Source organism: Peromyscus eremicus, chromosome 17, assembly GCF_949786415.1.
Source record: "Peromyscus eremicus chromosome 17, PerEre_H2_v1, whole genome shotgun sequence".
Taxonomy (NCBI): domain Eukaryota; kingdom Metazoa; phylum Chordata; class Mammalia; order Rodentia; family Cricetidae; genus Peromyscus; species Peromyscus eremicus.
The window spans coordinates 49,674,411-49,694,630 of NC_081433.1; the positions used below are offsets into that span (position 1 = coordinate 49,674,411).

The window sequence follows — 20,220 nt, forward strand, 5'->3', positions numbered from 1 at the left end:
GAACTCCCAGCACCATGTAAAGCCAGACAGGGTAGTGCCCAGCTGAAATCCCAGTGTTGTGGAGGCAGAGCAGGAGGATCGCTGGGGGTGCTGTCCAGCCAACCCAATCAAATTGCTGAGCTCCTCGTTTAGTGAGAGATCATGTCTCAGAAAATAAGGTAGAGAGAAGTTGAAAAAGACACCTGACGTAGACCTCTGGTCTACACACACACCTACACACAAATAGTTTTTGTGCTCTCAATGCCTCAAAAATGAATGAAGAATATCTGTTTCTCCATGTGCTAAATAGAACCCACTATTATAATTTACTTAAAATTATCTCTTTAATGAAAAATTAATAGTATTTGTTTAATTCATATTTTTATATCTGAAATTGAATATGTTTATCTATTTGCTCCTATATCTAATTGAATTGCTAGAATTCTTCAATCTTTAACTGTGTTTCAAAATAAATCATTTTGTTTTTCAATTTAATTTTCTAGTTGAATGTGCTTTTATTGGTGAAGTATTTATGTTTCTCTTAAACTTGGAAATGTTAAATTCTGTTGCTTACTCTAAATAGCAGACATTAGAAGATTTAAACGCTTGCATGGCAGGCGCTTTACCAACTGAACCGTTTCCCTAAGCCCCCACGTGCTTTCTACAGAGCTGTCAGTAGCCCGAGCTTCTGAACTTACAGTGTGTGATGGTTTTGAGTATAGGTTTCCTCTTAAAACCTCAGGTGAGCTTGAAGACTCTTATTGAAGTACTTATTCTGGGAGATTTTAGCCATAATGCAGATTTCATGTAGATTTCAGTGAGAGAAGAGGCAGGAAGGAAAACAGAAACATAGCAGTCCATGGCCATTTCAGATAAGAACAAAAGTTTTCACGCCTATTCTGAGATCAGCAAAGTCATCAAAGTCATCACTGGGCCAGTGTAGTAAATAGTCAGATTCATAATGGTAGTCAAAACCTCATAACTGAACCATAAAGATAAAAATTATAAGTAATCCATTAAACTAAAATGGTGTGATCTAACTTCTTATAAAGATTGTTGCTGCTGAATCATGTCTTTTTAGGTTAAGTTAAATTACTTCTCCTTTTTTAATAGTCTTCTCTTACCCACTTCCCTTCTCAAGGGCTTTGCTCCATTGCTTTTCTGCTCCGGCCCAAGTCATCTTCCTCTGTAGTGGATCATTTCTTCATTGGTTTAGTAAAATGCAAGCCAGGCTTGACCACATGTCCTTTTGACTTACTGTCTGTTTCTCTGCTATTTTTCATGTCTCAACATCGTAAATATATTGTAGTCTCTACACGTGCATTCACTTCAAGTACATTCTGTATGGCTTTCGACCGTTCTTCCACTAAACGGCTCTTGTCAAGATGGCAGCTGGTAGTACATTGCCATTTCCCGAACCCGTTCTCTCCTTTCTCCATGCTGCTGCTTTTCAGCAAAATTGTTTCTGCACTTTGCTTGACATCATGCTCTCCAGGTTTCTCTATGAACTGTTGATGACCCTTGCAGTCTCCTTTGGTAGTAGCTCCTATGCTACAGATCTGTTTTTTAAAGTGTATTCTTCAGCTGTCAAGTGAAATAAATGTTCTGTGTCAATTAAATCAAATAAGTTGATAGTGTTGTTCAAGGCTCCTATATCTTCACTGATTTCTTTTGTATCCTGAGCTGTCAATTGCTAAATGAAGGTTGAAATTTTTACCTATACTTGTACTGTTTCCTCTCGATTGTGTCAATTTTTTATTCTATGTATTGTAGAGTTCTGCTATTGAATGAATAAAAATCTAGTATTGTTTTGTCTTCTGGATGAATTGATATGTTACTGTTATGACATGTCCTTTGATAGTGATATGTAAGACTTCAAAGCTTTGCCAGTTTTCTTTGTACTTATTTATTAAGCACTCAGGAAGAATGGTGAAATTGCCATTCAGTTGCATTTAAATCAAGAATTCTTATGGCTTCTTGAACCCACTCCTTTATCAGTATGAAGTGAATCTTGTTATCTCTAGTCATCTCCTGATCTGAAGTCTGCATTGTCTGGCTTTAATACAGTCATTTCCACCTGGCGGTGGTGGCGCACGCCTTTAATCCCAGCACTCGGGAGGCAGAGCCAGGCGGATCTCTGTGAGTTCGAGGCCAGCCTGGACTACCAAGTGAGTTCCAGGAAAGGCGCAAAGCTACACGGAGAAACCCTGTCTCAAAAAAAAAAAAAAAAAATACAGTCATTTCCTGTTTCTTATGTTTAGCCTTTGTACTGTATATAAATGTATATTTACATCCCTAACTACTTTCATTTGATATTTAAAGTAGATTTTTCATAATTGGTAAGAGTCCAGTTTTGCTTTTTAAAAATATTTATGCGCGCGTGTGTGTGTGTGTGTGTGTGTGTGTGTGTGTGTGTGTGCGCGCGCGTGCATATTTGTGTGACTGCACATGTGGAAGCCAAAGGACCAAGTGCTTCATGATTTCACTCTTTTGGTACTTCTGTGGGCAAGAAACCATTACTATCCCTACTTTACATGTGAGAACCTAAGGCACTTAAATTATACAACTCTAAGACTTTAGCTAGAATATCAAGTCAGCAGTCTGACTCCTTAGTATTTTAATTATGTGCACATATGTGTATGTATACATTTTTATTATATCTTTGTGTGTGGAGAGGCATACGTGTGTGCCATGTGCACAACTGGAAGTAAGAGGATAACTTGTAAGAGTTGGTTTTTTTTCTCCCACCTGGGTCCTGGAGACTGAACTTGTGTTGTCCCGTTTGGTAGTAACCACGTATATCCATTGACTCATCTCATTGGCTCATATGTATACTTTTTAAAGGGAGGGATTATTTATCTTGACTCATGGTTTCAGTCCACTATGGCAGGGAGGGCCATATGTCTGCTGTTTACCTACTGACTATTTGCTTATCAAATATTTATCATTCATTATATTCTAAGCCATGGGCTATAAATATGAGTGTGTGTGTGTGTGTGTGTGTGTGTGTGTGTGTGTGTGTGTGTGTGTAGATTTGTAAATAAGGTTCTCAACCTGAACGGGATAATACTCTAGTGGAAGATAAAAAATAAGTAAGATGAATTGTATGAATTATAAAATAAATAAAAAGGTAACTTTGGATGTTAAATTACTGTACTCAAGTTCAATTACAAAGGGTGTAATTCTCACCCTCTTGGCACTAGCTGTGTTTCAGTAAGTATCAGATGCCATCACCGAGGAGGGTGAGTTTACAGGACCTCTCAGTAGCTGCAGGAGTCTCTAAGACAGTAATTGTGCACTTTGAGTGACCTCAAAGGGCATTCCTATAGGTAATAATATACAGTTTTATTTCAGTGACCTCAAAGGGCATTCCTATAGGTAATAATACACAGTTTTCAAAGCTCTGAGGAAGACTTTTGACATTTCTACTGTAAAGAAGGGGCAAATAGCCGGGCGGTGGTGGCGCACGCCTTTAATCCCAGCACTTGGGAGGCAGAGCCAGGCGGATCTCTGTGAGTTCGAGGCCAGCCTGGGCTACCAAGTGAGTTCCAGGAGAGGCGCAAAGCTACACAGAGAAACCTTGTCTCGAAAAACCAAAAAAAAAAAAAAAAAAAAAAAGAAGGGGCAAATTTTTGAGGAAGCAGGTTGCGTTTAACCTGATTTAAACATTATACAGGATGTGCAGTCAAAACATTACATGATACCTGTTAATATGTACAATCTTTATCTTTTTATGTGTCAATAGAATCAATTTAAGAAAATAGAACTAGTTACAAATAATCTGAAAAAATAAAATGAAATACATTCTTGATTGTGCTTCTTCATCTTTGAATATCCAATACATACAAAAAAATAGTTTCTGGAAGTCATTATTATAAAACTATAGGAATATACTGAGAATATTCCCATCTAGGAATTTATTCACCTGTGATAGTTACTTATGCAAGATCTGTTCATACAGAAAGATTTGTCTTCAGTTTATGCTAGTATTCCTTTGAGGCCTCACCCTGTTTTGTACACAGTGTGAAAAATTCTCCAGAAAACTTTATGTATTTAGCTTGAGAATGCTGTCACAGATGTTGTCTGCCACATCTGCCTCTTTCAGGTTCCTAAACCGAGTGAAGTAAATCATTAGCATCAAGTCAATCAATGCATATCGAGCTGTAGTGTATGCTAGGTGCTGTGTTTATAGTAATGATACAATGTTTGTAGCCAGGAGAGGGAGTAAATGAGTGAAAAACATTTGTAGTAATTCCTATAATGGAGAAGTGAAAATGGATAGTGTACCAGTAAAGAAGAAATGTTTAAGTCTACATCAGGGTTAGGAAAGGAAGGTTTCTGGTGCAGAAGTTTGAAAGGTCTGGGCCTTCAAAAACATTTAAAGCAAAGCAAGTTGGCAGTCATGGAGCAGCACCATGTGATTGAGGTAGTGGGGCCTCTGAAGGAGGTGAGGCTGGAGCGAAGACTCACCAGGTAAGAACACTAGCTGCTCTTCCCTGGTTCAATTCCCAGAACCCACATGGTAGCTCACTGTCTGTAACTGCAGTCCCAGGGAATCCAGTGCTCTCTTCTGACCTTTGTAGGTACTGTACGCATGTGGTACAAGGACAGACAGATGTGCAGACAAGCACTCACACTTTAAAACAACAACAACAAAACAACCTTTGTTAAAATCTCAAAGTGTGAAGAAAGGATATCAGTCATTCTTGTTCCTGATCAATAGTTTTCAAATGTGTGGCTTAGTCAGAGCTTTTCAGGGAGAGAGTGTTGTTTGGGTTTCTGGTGTGGGAGGGGGATTTGTTTTGTTTCCACATCAGGAACACAGTGTTTGAAGAGATCAAAGTATTGTTGGCCAGGATTATCCCTGTCTCCTTACCTGGTTCCTGTCCTCTGCCGCTTAGCTTCCTTAGACATTTCTTCAGAGGCCTAAGATTCAGGAAATCATACTAAAGCATTCATTTAATGTACTTTAAATAGGTCCTGTTGCGAAAAGCAAATGTAGTACTAGTTAACTGAATTGTACGGTTATGCACCCACACAGACAGGGATTAGTGGGTTAGTTGATGATTGTAAGACAGGCAATGAGAGTAATGCTCTCATGGCCACTGCCCGTCAGTGGGGATGTGATGGCCTGAAACCAGCATAAGTCCCGGAAGTCTGTTCTCCTTTTACACTACTTATACGATACTTCAGACGAGTTGAAGATTATACCCCAATACATAAATTAGGTTTAAGACTGTGCATTATACACCAGCAAGCCATTAGCAACTGTTACAATAGTCATTAACGTTAATTAAGTAAAAGATTCATCTATGTCATAGTCAAGGTGAAATGAGAGTTATGAACCATACCGTATTTCTGAGGCTAGAAAATATGCATTTCTTGTTATTTCCTCTGGAAAAGATTTCTCTTCTGGAGGTTTCTTTGTGCAGTGTCTCATTTTCTCCCCAGCCTGGCCTCAGGCTTTCCACACTTCTCTGTCTATGCCTGCCAAGTGCGTGTGTACACCACCACACCCAGCTGGCTCCTTTAGGTTGGTAATAAGTGATGGCTTCAAGTCTGTTTCTTCTGCAAACAGAGAAGCAGATTTCCTAAGGTAATTAAATGCAATGGTTTGGGAAAAAATGTGGGCATAACAGTAAGTGGAGATTCTCAACAGTAAATTTCAAAAAGTCTAAATAAAATAAAGTTGTGGTTTTCTCACACTCTTCCCTTTGCAAGTTACAGAATCTGGATTACCAGAGGAACAAAGCCTTTGTCTTTGTAACAGCCCATTTTGCAGTGTGGCTCACAACAGTGGTTACTCTGTGTGGTCCTGCAAGGGAATGTGTGTGTGTGTGTGTGTGTGTGTGTGTGTGTGTGTGTGTGTGTGTTTGTATGTATATGGTTGGTTGACAGAAGGTCTGTGTAACTTAGATAGCAAGTGAGGAAGTGATATAGTTAATAACTATGATAGAAATGGACTAATTTCACCAAGACTCCAGCCTGGACAAGTGACTAGTCACATGGTTGAAGGTGGAGGAATTTCTAGTCAAACTTCTTTATAGAAGGGTTTTGTCATTTGCCAGTGATTGATTGTGTTCTAACAATAGAGTGAGTATTCATTCTAAAAACGTTTTGACACAGGCATGACTTTATGGACTATTAGAGATAGAGTCTGGCCTCACCACTACTCCAGTATATCTGGACAGAGTTCAGGAAGATACACGTTTGGCGTGCACAGTTGACCTGGCTGTTTCCTGGGGTGTTTGAATCACTTTGTGTCTCCTCCTCTGCTATTAGAAATACTAGCAGTGCTCTCAAAGAACGTCAGTCGTGAGTCCCGATGCCTTCCCTTTGTGATTAACTGCTCCTGTGAATACTTGGTCAAATACAGTTGTAAACACTAAAAGACAAGTGTCTAGCATTGGTAGGTAGCATCCAGTTACACTGTGAGGAGACTGACAGTGCAGTGTATCTTTTTGGCTCTCTAACAGAAGGAAGTACCAAGTTGCTACCTTGCCCATGCCTAGTTTGTGGGGAAAGACCATAGTTTTGGAGTAATCCGCAGTATTCTTAATTTTCTCTTGTTACTAGAACATTCTAACTCACTAAAATTCAAGCAAATATAGATTAGGATTAGAAAACAGCCACTCACTGTTCCCACTTATCTCTTGAGAGGTAATTCAGCCTACTTTGATTTCATAAAGATGGCTAATAAATGTATAATACCAATTGTCCATATAGGATAGTCAACTTTGCCAGCCATGTGTACAGTGTCCTCAACAGTGTCCCAGCAGCTTTAGTGTAATAATCTCCTGCTCATGATCACCCAGGCAGGAAACCTGCTTTCATAGTGCACTTAGAGAGGAAAGCCTAAACTTTGTATTTGTAATGACTGTTAAGGAAAATTATTGGTGTATTTCTTCCCGTGAATTTTCTAAAATACTAACGTTTTCAGGGTTAATTCATTCCATGAGAACTAAAGGAATGCAGTAGACAACTGTGTCTTAACTCTTCAAATTTTCAGCCTTAAGATGGCATAAGTGGGGGAGAGGGGAGATGGCCTAAGAGTCAGTCAGATGACAACCACAGCGTCAGTTCTGTTTCTGGTACAGCCAGCTGGGAAGTCTGACTGTGATTCTGCCGCAGCGCCCAGCCCTTGAGTCCGCCTTGGAGTGGGCAGCCTGAGCTTCCTGACCCACGGGAGCTTCATCCCTTTGAGCCCCAGTTTCAGGACTCTCTGAGTTAGACCTGCTTTTTCCCTGAGTGCATGCCAATCCTTTTACTCTGGGATTCATCTCAAATAATAGATGTTATCTGGTTTTTCTAATACAGTGAGCAGCTAGTTGTAAGAGCTGTTTTGAGGGAGCAGTGTTGAAGTATTTATGGTAGTAATCAGACTGAACAAAACGTGCCTGTAATGAACGACATCGTAGTATAACTAGAGGATTGTTAATTTGTACTTTATATTAAGACTTGTACCGATTAAAAGAATCCTTTGATGCAGCACGTGATGTGAAGTTACTAATAGGACCAGCACCTAATCATTCACTGTCTCGTGGTTCCCTTAGTTTGAAGGGGAAAAGGTAATTGATACTAAAAAGGAAAGGAGACACTGTTTCTGAAATGTAAGGTTCCCTGAAGCATTGCTCTTGCTTGAATTTATAACGGTGCCAGATACTCCCTGGGATGAAGAGTTGAGGGGAACCCATACCTGAAGTAAGCTCTCAAGCAAGGCTGTGGATTGCCTGGATTTTCAGGATTGTTTTCAGTTGGTTCTAAGACAATAAAATATACTTTAAGCAATATGAAAAACCAGGAGAATCAAAACCGAGAAATGAAGGGATCTAGGGCTATACCTCCGGGGTGTAATCTGGGCATAATATGCTCACGGCCTTAGCACGAAAAATGAGAGCAGAAATGTTGTGATATAATGTTTTTACTGTGGATAAAGATGACGATCCATTTAAAACATAAAGTTAGTTGCAATGGCAGCACATAACCATAATTCCATGTGCTGCTGCAGAGGACAAGGCAGGACCATAGGTCAAGGCCAGCTCAGACAGCATTCCAACAGCTTCATGCAGTCTGTGGAGGAGCCACCAAGGAGTGCTGTGAGCACAAAGGCTTGTCCTACAGATACACCAGGAAATGAGTATCAACCTGAGATACTGTCCTGATGCATATCGAAGTTAATGTGCATAGTGGCACACACCTGTAACTGTAGAACTTGGCAGGCAGAAGCAGCGGGGTCACATCCTGGGCTAAGTATTGGGTGTGGGGAGTTATTTTAACTATTAAAAGGAATAAACTAAAAATGAGGTGTATTTCTTTGGATGAGCTAAAGTTTTCTCAGCCTAAATATGTGGCATTCTCAAGTATAAGTATGTAATTAATTTATTCTATTCGTTTTTTGGTGATTAGCAGTCAACCTGAGTAGATTATTACAAGCTGCCTACTTTACATACTGCTGGCTTATTGTACATGTGGCCCAAATCCTAGTAATTCCAATGCTGCATACGAGTGCACCTGCAGCCTCAGCACTGGTGGCAGTGGGAGTCACTCAGCTGCCTCAGCACTGCTGCTGCTGTTCAGTGCTTTAGCAAGCAGTATTTTTTATTTTTTTACCATTTTTACCAGTTTCACTAGTTTGTAACTGATAATCATTTCCCTTAATTGTTGTAATATGTAAACTATGTTCAGATAATAGGAATCTATCCATTATTATTCTGAAAAAGCTACACTAATAAGATTGACCAAATATGCAACTTTCCGTTAATATGTTAAGCACTATGTTTTCTTCAAAGCCTTCCCTCTCTCTGACACCGAGTTCTTTTCAGGGCCTAGTACTCAGATGCCACTCTCAGATTCCTTTAGAGACGTGTGTACAGTTATTTGTCTCCTATCCTGACTGTCATCACATCCTAATTGTTGAAAGGTTGGCGCATGGAGACCCTTCCTATTATTCCTGCTCTTGTCCAACACTGATTTACATTTTCAACACCTCCACTGTATGTGGTTTTCTTGGCATAGTTGGCTGAGTTCCTTCTTGGAGTTGTTACAAATGATTCAGAGCTTGTCCTTGCAGCCTTCCTTTTGAGTGTGAGAACCCCACTCAGCCCATTCTCGGGGAGGCAAAGTCAGGTTTGTGTTTACACAGATAAGGTCCCTGCTTTAACCCATGGAGCTAGCCAGCAGCTCCTGGGAGTAGGTGACAGGGCTTCGCCACAGTCTAATTCCCTTCAGTTTCAGCAAGTCTGCCCAGGCAGCGTTGACCCAGGAAGCGGGAGAACTGCGGGATGAGTGAGAAAGAACCCATGGGTACTTCTGGTGCCTGACTCCAGGCAATGGGTATCTCTGAAGAATCACTCCTACTCTTTAGAAGGTAGCCAACGTGAACTTCTGTGCTAAAGCCAGTCACTACTCACAAGTTTAGTTTTCTTGTTTAAAAAAAAAAAAAAAAAAAACTGAATTTTTAATTTAATTTTTTTGGGAATTTCTTACCTGAGTGCTCTGTTTGCATCATTTCCATCCCTCCATCTGCCCCTCCAACTCCTCCATGTATTACCATATCCTCAAATTCATGACCTCTTCTTCAAAAATTATTGGCATACACATATACATCTGTGTATTTGAGTCTATTTAGGGTTGCTTATGTGAGCCGGATTTTAAGAAAATTGGGTTCTACTGGGCGGTGGTGATGCATGCCTTTAATCCCAGCACTCAGGAGGTAGAGGCAGGCAGATCTGTGTGAGTTCAAGGCCAGCCTGGGCTACAGAGTGAGTTCCAGGAAAGGTGCAAAGCTACACAAGAGAAACTCTGTCTCATTAAAAGAAGGAGAAGAAGGAAAAGAAAGGAAGAAAGAAAGAGAAAGAAAATTAGGTTCTAACCTCAGGCAATTTGAATCCTTTCAATCTACATACATAATTTAAATATTGTAATTAGTAGTAGCTCGGATTGTTGTCCTTTTGCTTTTAATTCTCTTCCTCCTAATAAGCAGTCTGTCAACCTGTCTGTCAACCTGTCTGCAGATGCTGAGGACATGTTCACTTCCAGATCTGTCCAAGCTGTTCAGAACCCTGATGGATGTTCCCACTGTAGGAGACGTTCATCAAGACAGTCTTGAAATAGATGAGCTTGAAGATGAGCGCAGTAAAGAAGGGCCCTCTGATTCTGAGGACACGTGAGTATAACCATTAACAAATGCGAGTATCACTGTGACGTCCAGAGATCATGGCCTACAGCTGGCTTTTCATCAACCTTCAACTTCTTATAACTTGGTTAAATATAGTCAGCCTCTTAATAATGTATGTCTGCCTCTAAATAATTACTATCTCATTGGACTCTTACAAAAATTGTTTCTATTTGTGTTCAATGCCTTTTTTCCCATTGACATCTATCTAGTAGACTGATGTGACTATAGTAAGAAGTTACTAAATGGTGATTAAATAGTTAATTTTCACAGGATAAGGATTGTTGAATAGTGCAATCTCCATTATACTAGGATTGCAATGGGAAATTGGGAAGTATTAAATACCTGAAAGTTTCATATCTGTCTTGTGATATGTTTGATTTTAGGACATATCAGTGGTGAGGTAGACTGGTTTGTTTGCTTTTTCTTTTTTCTTTTTTTATTTAAAAATTTTGTTTTCATTTTACATACCAACCACAGTTCTAGACTGTAGCTGGAGAGTTTGCTCTCCGGGTCCTGCCAAACCCCAGCCGTCCGAAAGCCCACTCATAAAATAAACACACAGATGCTTATATTATTTAAACTGTTTGGACTAATGGCTCAGGCTTCTAGCTATCTAGTTCTTACATCTTAAATTAATCCATTTCTATAAATCTATACCTTGCCACGTGGCTCATGGCTTACCGGTGTCTTTACATGCTGCTTGTCATGGCGGCGGCTGGCAGTGTCCCTCCCACTTAGCCTTCCGCTTCCCAGAGTTCTCTCTCCTTGTCCTGCCTATACTTCCTGCCTGGCCACTGGCCAATCAGTGTTTTATTTATACAGAACAATATCCACAGCACTAGACTGGTTATTTTATTTGTGTGATATATGTAGGAGTGGGAGACAGGGTAACTGTGGGTGTGGGTGTGGGTGTGGGTATGGGTGGGTGGGTGGGTGTGGGTGTGGGTGTGTGTGGTGTGTGTGATGTGTTGTATGTTGCATGTAACTTCATTGCTTTCACAAAATTCCTTTCTTGTGATTCTTGGGGATTATAGAACTCAGAAAGGAAATGTGCCGATATTTCTGAAAGTTATGGGAAGTGTTGGCCAAGCCTCCGACAAGAATCGTTCTTGACCTCTTCAGTTTTAGCCTTCCAAGCACTTCAGACAAGTATCATACTTGAGGGGGTGGTACAACCTAAGTATCCTGTAATGAAGTGCTAGGAAAAGTGCAGGGGAGGAGTCTAGTGCTGGGGGTGCAGGGCTGTAGCTCAGTAGAGGAGCTTAGCATGTGTCAGGATTGCTGCATCTGACGTTGTTACTTTTCAAGTTCCAAACTGCCCCTTCTCATGAGTCTTCACAGAGACCTATGGGTTGTTACTAGACACCTGATGGTTTGAAGGACGTCACTTTCGTCCCCTGTTTTAACAGACTTACTGGTGAACACAACATTCAGCACCTGGTGGTTGCGAAGTGCTAGGTAGTAGATTTTGTGGAGGGTCTCCCTGGAATAGAAGTAGAATGAATAGTTTTTAAGTGAGCCAACCGCTGTAACTAAATTATTCCTAAAGTACTATTCTGTACTGTTGTTTGTCATTGAAAACTTATTTTTGTTCCATATCTTTCTCAAGGTTTTATAATGGGAAAGCCAACTAAAAACTAAGCCTGGGGTCAGATTTCAAATGACATGACACAGATTTTTTTTAAGTGCTGATTTAATAAAATATTGAATCTTCTCAGTTTTTCTTATGGTGACAGTCAGGCCAGCCTCACTGTTAACTCCCGTATGCCTTGGCCATTATTTACTCGAGCTAACAAGTAGGTTACCAGCAGGTCAGTATCATCATCAGATGGTCATTGCATCAAAGGTTACATGAGTTAGACTTGTCATTAAACACCAAGTCAAAAGACTGTCTCTTGTTCTGACCAGGTCCTTTTCTGTAGCTTCCACAAAGTCCAATCTCTAGTTAGTATACCTAAGTATCAAAGAAAAGTATTTCTGTGTAAATGATTATTTTCATTTCCCACTAATGTAAATTGTCTTCAAGACCTCACTTAGTATTTGTATTTGGTAGTTGAGTGTAAACTTTTGGAGAGGTCATCCTCAGCTCTGTACCTAACTTAAGCTGCATTTCTAGTGGATGAAACCCTCTGCCTAGGAACATCCCTCAGCAGATGTCTTCACACATCCAGACTCTCACAGAACTCTTAGTCTGCAGGATGTCCTCAGAGACCAGCCTTGAGTATGCGTCTCAGTTACTGTAGAATGCTCAAGGACAGAGGTTAGTCCTGTTTGCTGTTCATTGATAAGGCCTGGAGCCATGTCAGACTCTGATTTACAGTTTTCATGTCTCTAACATGAATTTAAAAATAGGATGAAACTGCTTTGTAAACTCATGTGCTATATAAATATAAGGTCTTACTGTATAGACTCTTTTTTTCCACATTTTAAATCTCAAAAATAGAATTTATATGCTGCCCAGTGCTTTGAAAACAGGATTCTCCTATTAGGATTATAGTAGTTGACTTATTCTTGGGAAAATCTACTTATTTTAGAAATGTTTTCAAGAATATGCACAAAAGATGTTTCTGGTGACTATTATATTCACTGTATCATCATCATATTAGCCTAAACCAAAATACAGATACTATGTAAGACCTTGACTACTTGTCTCTACAAGTTCAAATACATTCACAAGGAAAATTTTGCATATAGTACACAGCTAGTATCCACATGAAGATTGGGATGAACTTTCTTTTCAAAATCACATGTTTTTCAAAATTTCTTTTTTTTCTTTCTTTCTGTTTTGTTTTGTTTTAGACAGGGTTTCTCTGTGTAGTTTTGGTGCCTGTCTTGGATCTCGCTCTGTAGACCAGGCTGGCCTCAAACTCACAGAGATCCGTCTGGCTCTGCCTCCCAAGTGCTGGGATTAAAGGCATGCGCCACTACCACCCGGCTCAAAATTTCTTTTAAACACTTGAATATTAATTAATTTTTAGAAAACAAATGATAAACATCTTTGCCTTCTTAAATTGTCCAACTATGACTGGGACACAGAGACACAGAGCATTATTTCAAATTTTAGGCAGTGACTGATGCTATTAGGTACATGATTCTCCTTGGCAAATCAGGACCAATTTAAGCAAATCATCTTCTAGTTTATGAGTTGCAGAATATCCCTCGTGTTCTATATTTCTCAGTTGTATTCATCCTCACTTTCTTAATTAAAACTCTATAGGCTTATTCAGACTTCTTTTTATCTCCAGTTAGTACTTTTAAGTGGGAGAGAATGCATATGCATGTGTGGAGTTGAAGCACCATTTCAAAATAAGTTAAAGTTTAGGGAACGTTCAGTGTAATTCTTTAAATTCCAGCGTGTTTGGAGAAACTGACACAGATTTACAAGAGCTTCAGGCCTCAATGGAGCAGCTACTTAGAGAGCAGCCTGGCGATGAATACAGTGAGGAGGAGGAGTCGGTCTTAAAAAGCAGCGAGGTGGAGCAGGCGGCAAGGGGGACAGATGCCGCGGACGAGGACGACAACCCCAGCAGTGAAAGCGCCCTCAATGAGGAGTGGCACTCAGGTGTGTGCTGGCTTGCGGGCCTCTCTCTCTGTGCTCAGACGGTTCAGGCAGGAGGTCTCAGCTTTAAAGCTGAAGTGGGATTCCGTCTTCTGTCGTGTGTTCACTGTGTGTTTCTCACAAGTGTACAACCGCTTTTCACGTCTTCCTGTTGAGTTACCGCAGTGACTTGCGAAGCATGTTTACTCTGCTGTTTGCTCTCCGTTTCCTGACTTGTTTTCCAATGATAAAGATACCAACTTAGTTTTAGGGTGCTGCTTGGCTCGTCTCTGTTCTGCATGTCTTTTCATGTTACGTTCCTGTATCATAGGTTTGGTTGCTTCAGTTCAGACCATAGAAATATGCTTTTTCCATGTGTTTCCAAACTAACATTTAATAGTGATGTTTCTGGGAATCTTTCTTTGTAACATGATGTACTATTTATGTCTTTAAAAGAAGCAATTCTCAAAGTAAGATGCTTGGCTAAGACAGCTTTTAATATGTTTTGATGGGCAGATACCATAGTGATGACTGCTTGTGTTGAAGGGAGACGAATATAGGAAGCCATAATTCACTTATCATTGATGATAGTCACTTTTAATCATAAAGTTTCTTTTTGGGTTTTTTAGATAATAGTGATGCTGAGACCACTAGTGAATGTGAATATGACAGTCTCTTTAACCATTTGGAGGAACTAAGACTTCACCTGGAGCAAGAAATGGGCTTTGAAAAGTTCTTTGAGGTTTATGAGAAAGTAAAGGTGCGTAACTTTAATTGTATCATTTCTTCCTGTCTTCCCTCCTACCCCTCCCAAATTCACGGCCTCTTCTTTAACCATTGCTAGTATATATACATATAAAGGAATACACAGATGTATCATGTGGAGCCAGGCTTCCCATGATGATTTGTTCTCTGCACTTCAACTAGTTTTAGCCTTCTGCAGTGATCTCATGCTAGTGTAAAGATAAACTCTCTGTTGAGGGGTGAGACCTGCAGTCTACTGTGGGTGTAATGGTAAGTGTTTAGATGTAGTTAGGAATCGTGCTGGTTTAGGAAAATAGCAGTAGTGGGTTTTCTTCTAAATTCCCTGACCTCACCAGCTGCTTAGAGTGGCTAGGCTTACAGTACCCGGCATGATTCCCCCTCCCACATTGAAGGCCTTGAGTCTAATTAGACAGCGCTTGGTTACCACCCAGACGTAATGCCACCATTGTACCATGAGGGAGAGCTTGCTGGGCTGCCATTGTTGTGGTTCCTAGGCTGTTACTGGTTGCCTCTCTTCTTTAGCAGTTTCCATATTAACTTGCATTTGGTAATTTGCCATAGGCTATTCATGAGGATGAAGATGAAAATATTGAAATTTGTTCAACAATAGTTGAGAATATTTTGGGCAATGAGCATCAGCATCTCTACGCCAAGATTCTGCATTTAGTCATGGCAGATGGAGCCTATCAGGAAGGTAAAGTTTTCTCGTGTCTTCATATTTTAAACATATGTGAGAAAAAACCAAGGTGACAGATGTAAGATAAGGATGTAAGATAAGGCACTCCCATCACATGGGCTTTGAAGCGATCTGTGCTGGACCTGTCTCACACTTTGAAGCAGCTATACAATGTACTCTGCCCTGTCACAGCATTTTGTATCCTTAAGTTCTTTAAGTCACTGTTCTTAGTTTGTACGTAACATTTGAGTTAATTTCTAACGCCTTATTTGTTTGTTTGTTTGATGGTTTATTGGGTGTGTGTGAGCATTTTGTCTGCATGTGTACATGTGCACCTTTTATGTACATTGCTCACAAAAGCCAGATGAGGGTATCAATCCCCTGGAACTGGCATTACACATGGTTCTGAGCCACCATGTTAGTGCTGGCAATTGAACCTGGGTTTTCTGCAATAGCAACTAGTGCTCTTATCCACTGAGCCATCTCTCCAACCCTTAAATAAAAATTTTTAAAGCTCCTAATTGAAAACTCAACAGCTCTAGAAATTACAATAATTCTCATCGATGACATACCATTAAACTTCTTTACAGAGGAAGAAAATGTAAAATTCTGAACATGAATTAATTTCTAACATGGTTGCCAAAACAAATATATTTAAAGATTTAATTCATAGACAAAAATTTAGGATTTGAAATGTTGATGTTTAATTTTAACAATGTAATTTTTCTTAAAATCTATTTATATTCCCTCTTATTAAAAGTAATTAAGATAATTTTTAAAAAATATATCCAGGTACAAAATAAAAATCAGTTTTAAAAATATTTGAGAAAGCAGCATATTAGATAAATAAGCACAAAACAAGAGATGCAGTAAAACTATGATAATGTTCAGAAGGTCTCCATTCTGGACACTGGAAAAACTTGACAAAGAAGCAGGACCCTGACCAGTAGTGTCAGAGTCCACAGGGCAGAGCACACTTAGCTCTTTAGAGGGCAGCAGTCTGTGGTGTGGAGACCGTTCTCAGTGGTCTGTGTCTTGATTTAGTTCTTGTTTGAGACAAGGCCCTGCTGTGTACTCTAGGATAGCCTCTAACACATGCACCCTGCACCCTCTTGCCTTTTCCTCGACCACCATGCCTGGATAGCTATCATATAGTTCCTTAAAATTCAGTTTAATCGACCACCATGCCTGGATAGCTATCATATAGTTCCTTAAAATTCAGTTTAATCGACCACCATGCCTGGATAGCTATCCTTAAAATTCAGTTTAATACTGGTTTCTTTAGGGGAGGAAAGGTTTATCTCTCCCTGGCACAACAGAATCCAAAGGTCTATAGATCTCAGTACAGTCTGAAGTGCTAAGACTTTGAAAATATCCTTCAAATGTATTACTGTAAAATAGGTGTTTTATTTTCTAAAATGATAAAGGATGACTTGATCATTAAGATGAGAGTCTCTAATTTAACCACTGTCTGGAACTTACCGGTTCCCAATTCCGTGGAGATCTTGCACTCCAGCTGTACTTTACTGAAATGAGAAATAGCCTGTACATTTTACAGCATTTGTATTTCCTTGGTTATTTTTCATATCATTGTGTAAGCTAACGGCACAAGGCCAGAGAATGATCCTATTTCAGTGAATCTGTGGCAAGATGTAGCCAGTTCTCTACTCATTCAGACTGGTCCTTCAGGAAGCTCTCCACAAGTCTTGTTTCAATGGAGCTTTTCACAGGAGTCGGCAGCAGTAGTGTTCCTTGACAAGTGTCTGAAAAGCTTTTATTTTGCTTTGCCCCTTCAGTGGAGAGCTGTAACAATCAACTGAGCCACAGGTAGGATTGGCATAGCTGGGTTAGTGTCCCTCAAGGAACACGATCAGTTTTGCTGTAGTGTGTGGTGGAAACATGTGAAACCACAAAATTCACTGTCCGAGAGCCAGCCTGGAGAGAAAATGTAAAGCAGCTTTAAAGCCAAGTGCCTGCCTTTACAAAGAGCAAAAGACAAGATAGAACACCCTAGCCACCTTTACGAACTTCTTAGTGTGTCCTATAGCATGTTTTAACTTACTAATACAGCCCCTGAATGAACATATGTAAAATACATTATCTGAGTAAAAGCTAACATGCTATGTTAAACATTAGACGGTTAAGTGCTATACAGTGATTGGGTTTAGAATAATGGGATCCCTTCTTGTATGGAGCAAATGGATCTCAAAGCAAGCTGTCTTATATATAGTTGTGTTTTAGATATCTAGGAGATAATAAAATCATGTCATATACATGGGGTTTACACACTTTTATTCTCTAGGGCAAAATTTGATCTAGCTCATTCAAAATGATGAGAAACCAGTAAGGGACATATTAAAAAAATTCTCTTTAAAAGACTATCTCAAAAAATGAGGTGAAGAAATTGAGGAAAACACCCCAACATCAATCAGCTGGTGGTCTATGCTATGCCCACATAGATAGTGTACCTGCACACCTGCCTGCTCACACATGTATACCCACACCGCAAACAAGATTTTCACTTTTTAAAATGATCAACTAATCTCGTTTCTGTTTAATTTCCCTGAAAATTGTCATCCTCAAAACTGACCTGACCATTCAGCTCCCTTGATACTGTTACAGTGCAGCTTTTGTGAGCACTCTTGGTAAAATTAACACTAACCCATGTGAAACTGCTTTCCAGAGTCAGAGGTCAAGGAGAGGTAGTAATTTTATAAGTTATTTAGAACTGTTTCTAGGAGTTCCTTCCCAAGGAGAGTTGAATGAATGTGGCCAATGGTAGACTGGCAGATTACCAAGTCCTCCCGTTAGCATCAGCAGACCAAGCATGTGATTTCTTGAGTATGCCTTCCCTTCACATCCGTTCTAGATGGAATGTTAGATTGTGTTTATGGAATGGAATTCTATACAGTTATTCAAATGAATGAAGCAAATCTTCAGCTCTGAATATGCATATGCCCACAAACCTAAGTTAAATAAAGCATATGTGATGTTGTTTATATCACATCTAAAATAATCTTATTTACTTTTTCATATGTTTAAGAACAGTGAAAAAGTATAAGCAAGAAGAATATACATTAATTTGGGTATGCTGAAACATGTCCCTAGAAAAGAAGAAAAGGCCACAGAAAGTGGGAAAGTGTACAGCCTGTAATATGCTTTTGCTTAAATATCAAAATCAGTAGGGCCAAAAGTTAACTCTGCTAATGCTAGTTGTGTTCATTGCTTTCCCAATTATCTGAAGCAATTTATAGCTGTAAATGTGAGTAAATTATAGTAGAGTGCAGTGTGTGACATTGGAAACAGTGAAAATAAACTTGAGTTGCATGAAGTCCTGATGAGTGGCGGTGTTAGGGTGGGTCCTAAAGGAGAAGACATCAAAGCCGGGTTTTCAATCAACGGCAGTTTGTCAGGACTCAGTTTGCACACTCCTGTAGGGAAGGATGCAGACACTGCAGTAGGGGAGTGAGTGAAGGTCGGTGACTAACACTGGGAGAGGTTAGATATCTTCACATCTGCTGATCGTGAAAAGCATTACAGACATACCGAGCAGTGAGGGAGTCATAGAAAGTGGGTGTGACCGTGCGGTGTTTGACATGATGGCGGGATTCACTGGGTGTAAACGAGTGCTGTCTGGCAGTGCTGCCAATCAGTGTGCTTGACTCACTCAGCAGTGCTCGTTAAGAATAAACATTCTTGTGGGTTATGTAAGAATGGTTCATTTCATGATGCCATGCTCATAAAATGGGATGGTGTGCAGACATTGACGCTCACATGGAATACATACATTGTGTGCTGTATAGTATTTTACTGTGAGGTTTTCTCCACGTAGAAAAGTTGAAAACTTTAGAGAGATCCTGGCATACCCACCACAGAGACTCTCCTGTGAGCGTTTATGATCTTGCTTTTTCAACTACTGGTGCTTCTCTGTCCATCTGCCCATTTGTGTCTTACGTGGAGAACTCGAGTCTCAAGTCTGCGCCTTGGTCTAATTCTCATCGAGTTATTTGTGCCTCAGAAGGCGATCTGAGGATTTATACATAATTAACTGTAACACCAGTTGTCTTTGATATCAAATTGTTACTTCCACCTTCTTTCTTTGTAACCCTGCCTGGATGTTGTACAATGAATTTGCACTATTATAATAAAATTACATTTAAAACTGAACTAATGATCTCCTTTAGAGAGGAAAATGTTTTTTAAAAAAACTAGATACTGCTTGAATTAAAATGAAGTGAATTAATTTTTTTCTCTTTTCTACAGACAATGATGAATAATCCTCAGGACATTATTTATATTCAACTATATGAAAACATTTGAACTTGACTCATAATACAAGCTTCCTGGGAAGTAGAGATTATTTATGAGAAATACCAGATTTAAGATGGGCATGCTTATTGCACGAAAAAACTGAGAAGTGTGGTTTTTTTCCTTATATTTTATCGACTTTATTTTTTTTTTTTTTTTTTTGGATTCTTTAGCCAACTTCGATAGAATGTATATGTCTTTAAATTATCTCACCAAAGCATTGACTCAGAACTGGAATTAGCAGTGTTGAAATTTACCACGAAATAAGGAACTATTTTAGCAACCATCGTTTTGTGGAAGAGGTTGCCTGTATCATAAAAGGCCTGCCTTTGGGGTTTCATTTCAATTTCAGCATGACTTTTTTTTCTGTCTAGGATTTTTCATCCTGGCTAGTAGTTCTGCATTAAATAATCCTTGTCAAGGGCTCTATGCAAATCTCTACATTTGGAAGATGAAATTTTAGCCTTGAAGTTTGTATTCTCAAGTCATTTTTCAACTACTGAATCTCCTGAGCTAGGTCAGTGGAAACAATCCTAAAAGTCATTGAAAGATTTGATTATGAAGGAATAGCCAAGTTACATTTCCTGATACTTAAAAGTTTCTTAATTTCTTCTGTTTCTTTTCATAGATCAGAAGTAGTGTATCTAAAAATCAGGCTATAAATTTAAACTTGGACCTAGCATATGGCATAAAATTGCCGTTTGGTTTCTAACCCTTCTCATATATGTGCCTCGGTGTCACCTGTGTTAAAAAGGAGAAAGGAACTTTGTTCATTTG

General features: G+C 39.5%; 1 protein-coding gene and 1 long non-coding RNA gene across 6 annotated transcripts in view; one reads left to right on the forward strand and one right to left on the reverse strand.

Annotated features, from left to right (window-relative positions):
• The window catches only part of Nek1 (NIMA related kinase 1), a 124,240-nt gene extending 104,767 nt beyond the window's left edge, over positions 1–19,473 (forward strand). For all 5 annotated transcript variants that reach the window (XM_059244859.1, XM_059244861.1, XM_059244864.1 and 2 more), the window contains 5 exons: positions 9,993–10,144; positions 13,510–13,718; positions 14,324–14,454; positions 15,021–15,153; positions 19,399–19,473. In XM_059244859.1, the coding sequence (XP_059100842.1) occupies positions 9,993–10,144; positions 13,510–13,718; positions 14,324–14,454; positions 15,021–15,153; positions 19,399–19,412 (639 nt within the window). In that variant the 3' untranslated portion in view covers positions 19,413–19,473. The remainder of the gene's footprint in view (positions 1–9,992; positions 10,145–13,509; positions 13,719–14,323; positions 14,455–15,020; positions 15,154–19,398) is intronic.
• Positions 16,882–17,999, reverse strand: LOC131894569 (uncharacterized). The gene is made up of 2 exons (XR_009374950.1): positions 17,931–17,999; positions 16,882–17,070 (listed from the first exon to the last, which is right to left on the reverse strand). It is a non-coding gene; the product is annotated as an uncharacterized LOC131894569 (long non-coding RNA).
• Positions 19,474–20,220: the final 747 nt, after the last annotated feature.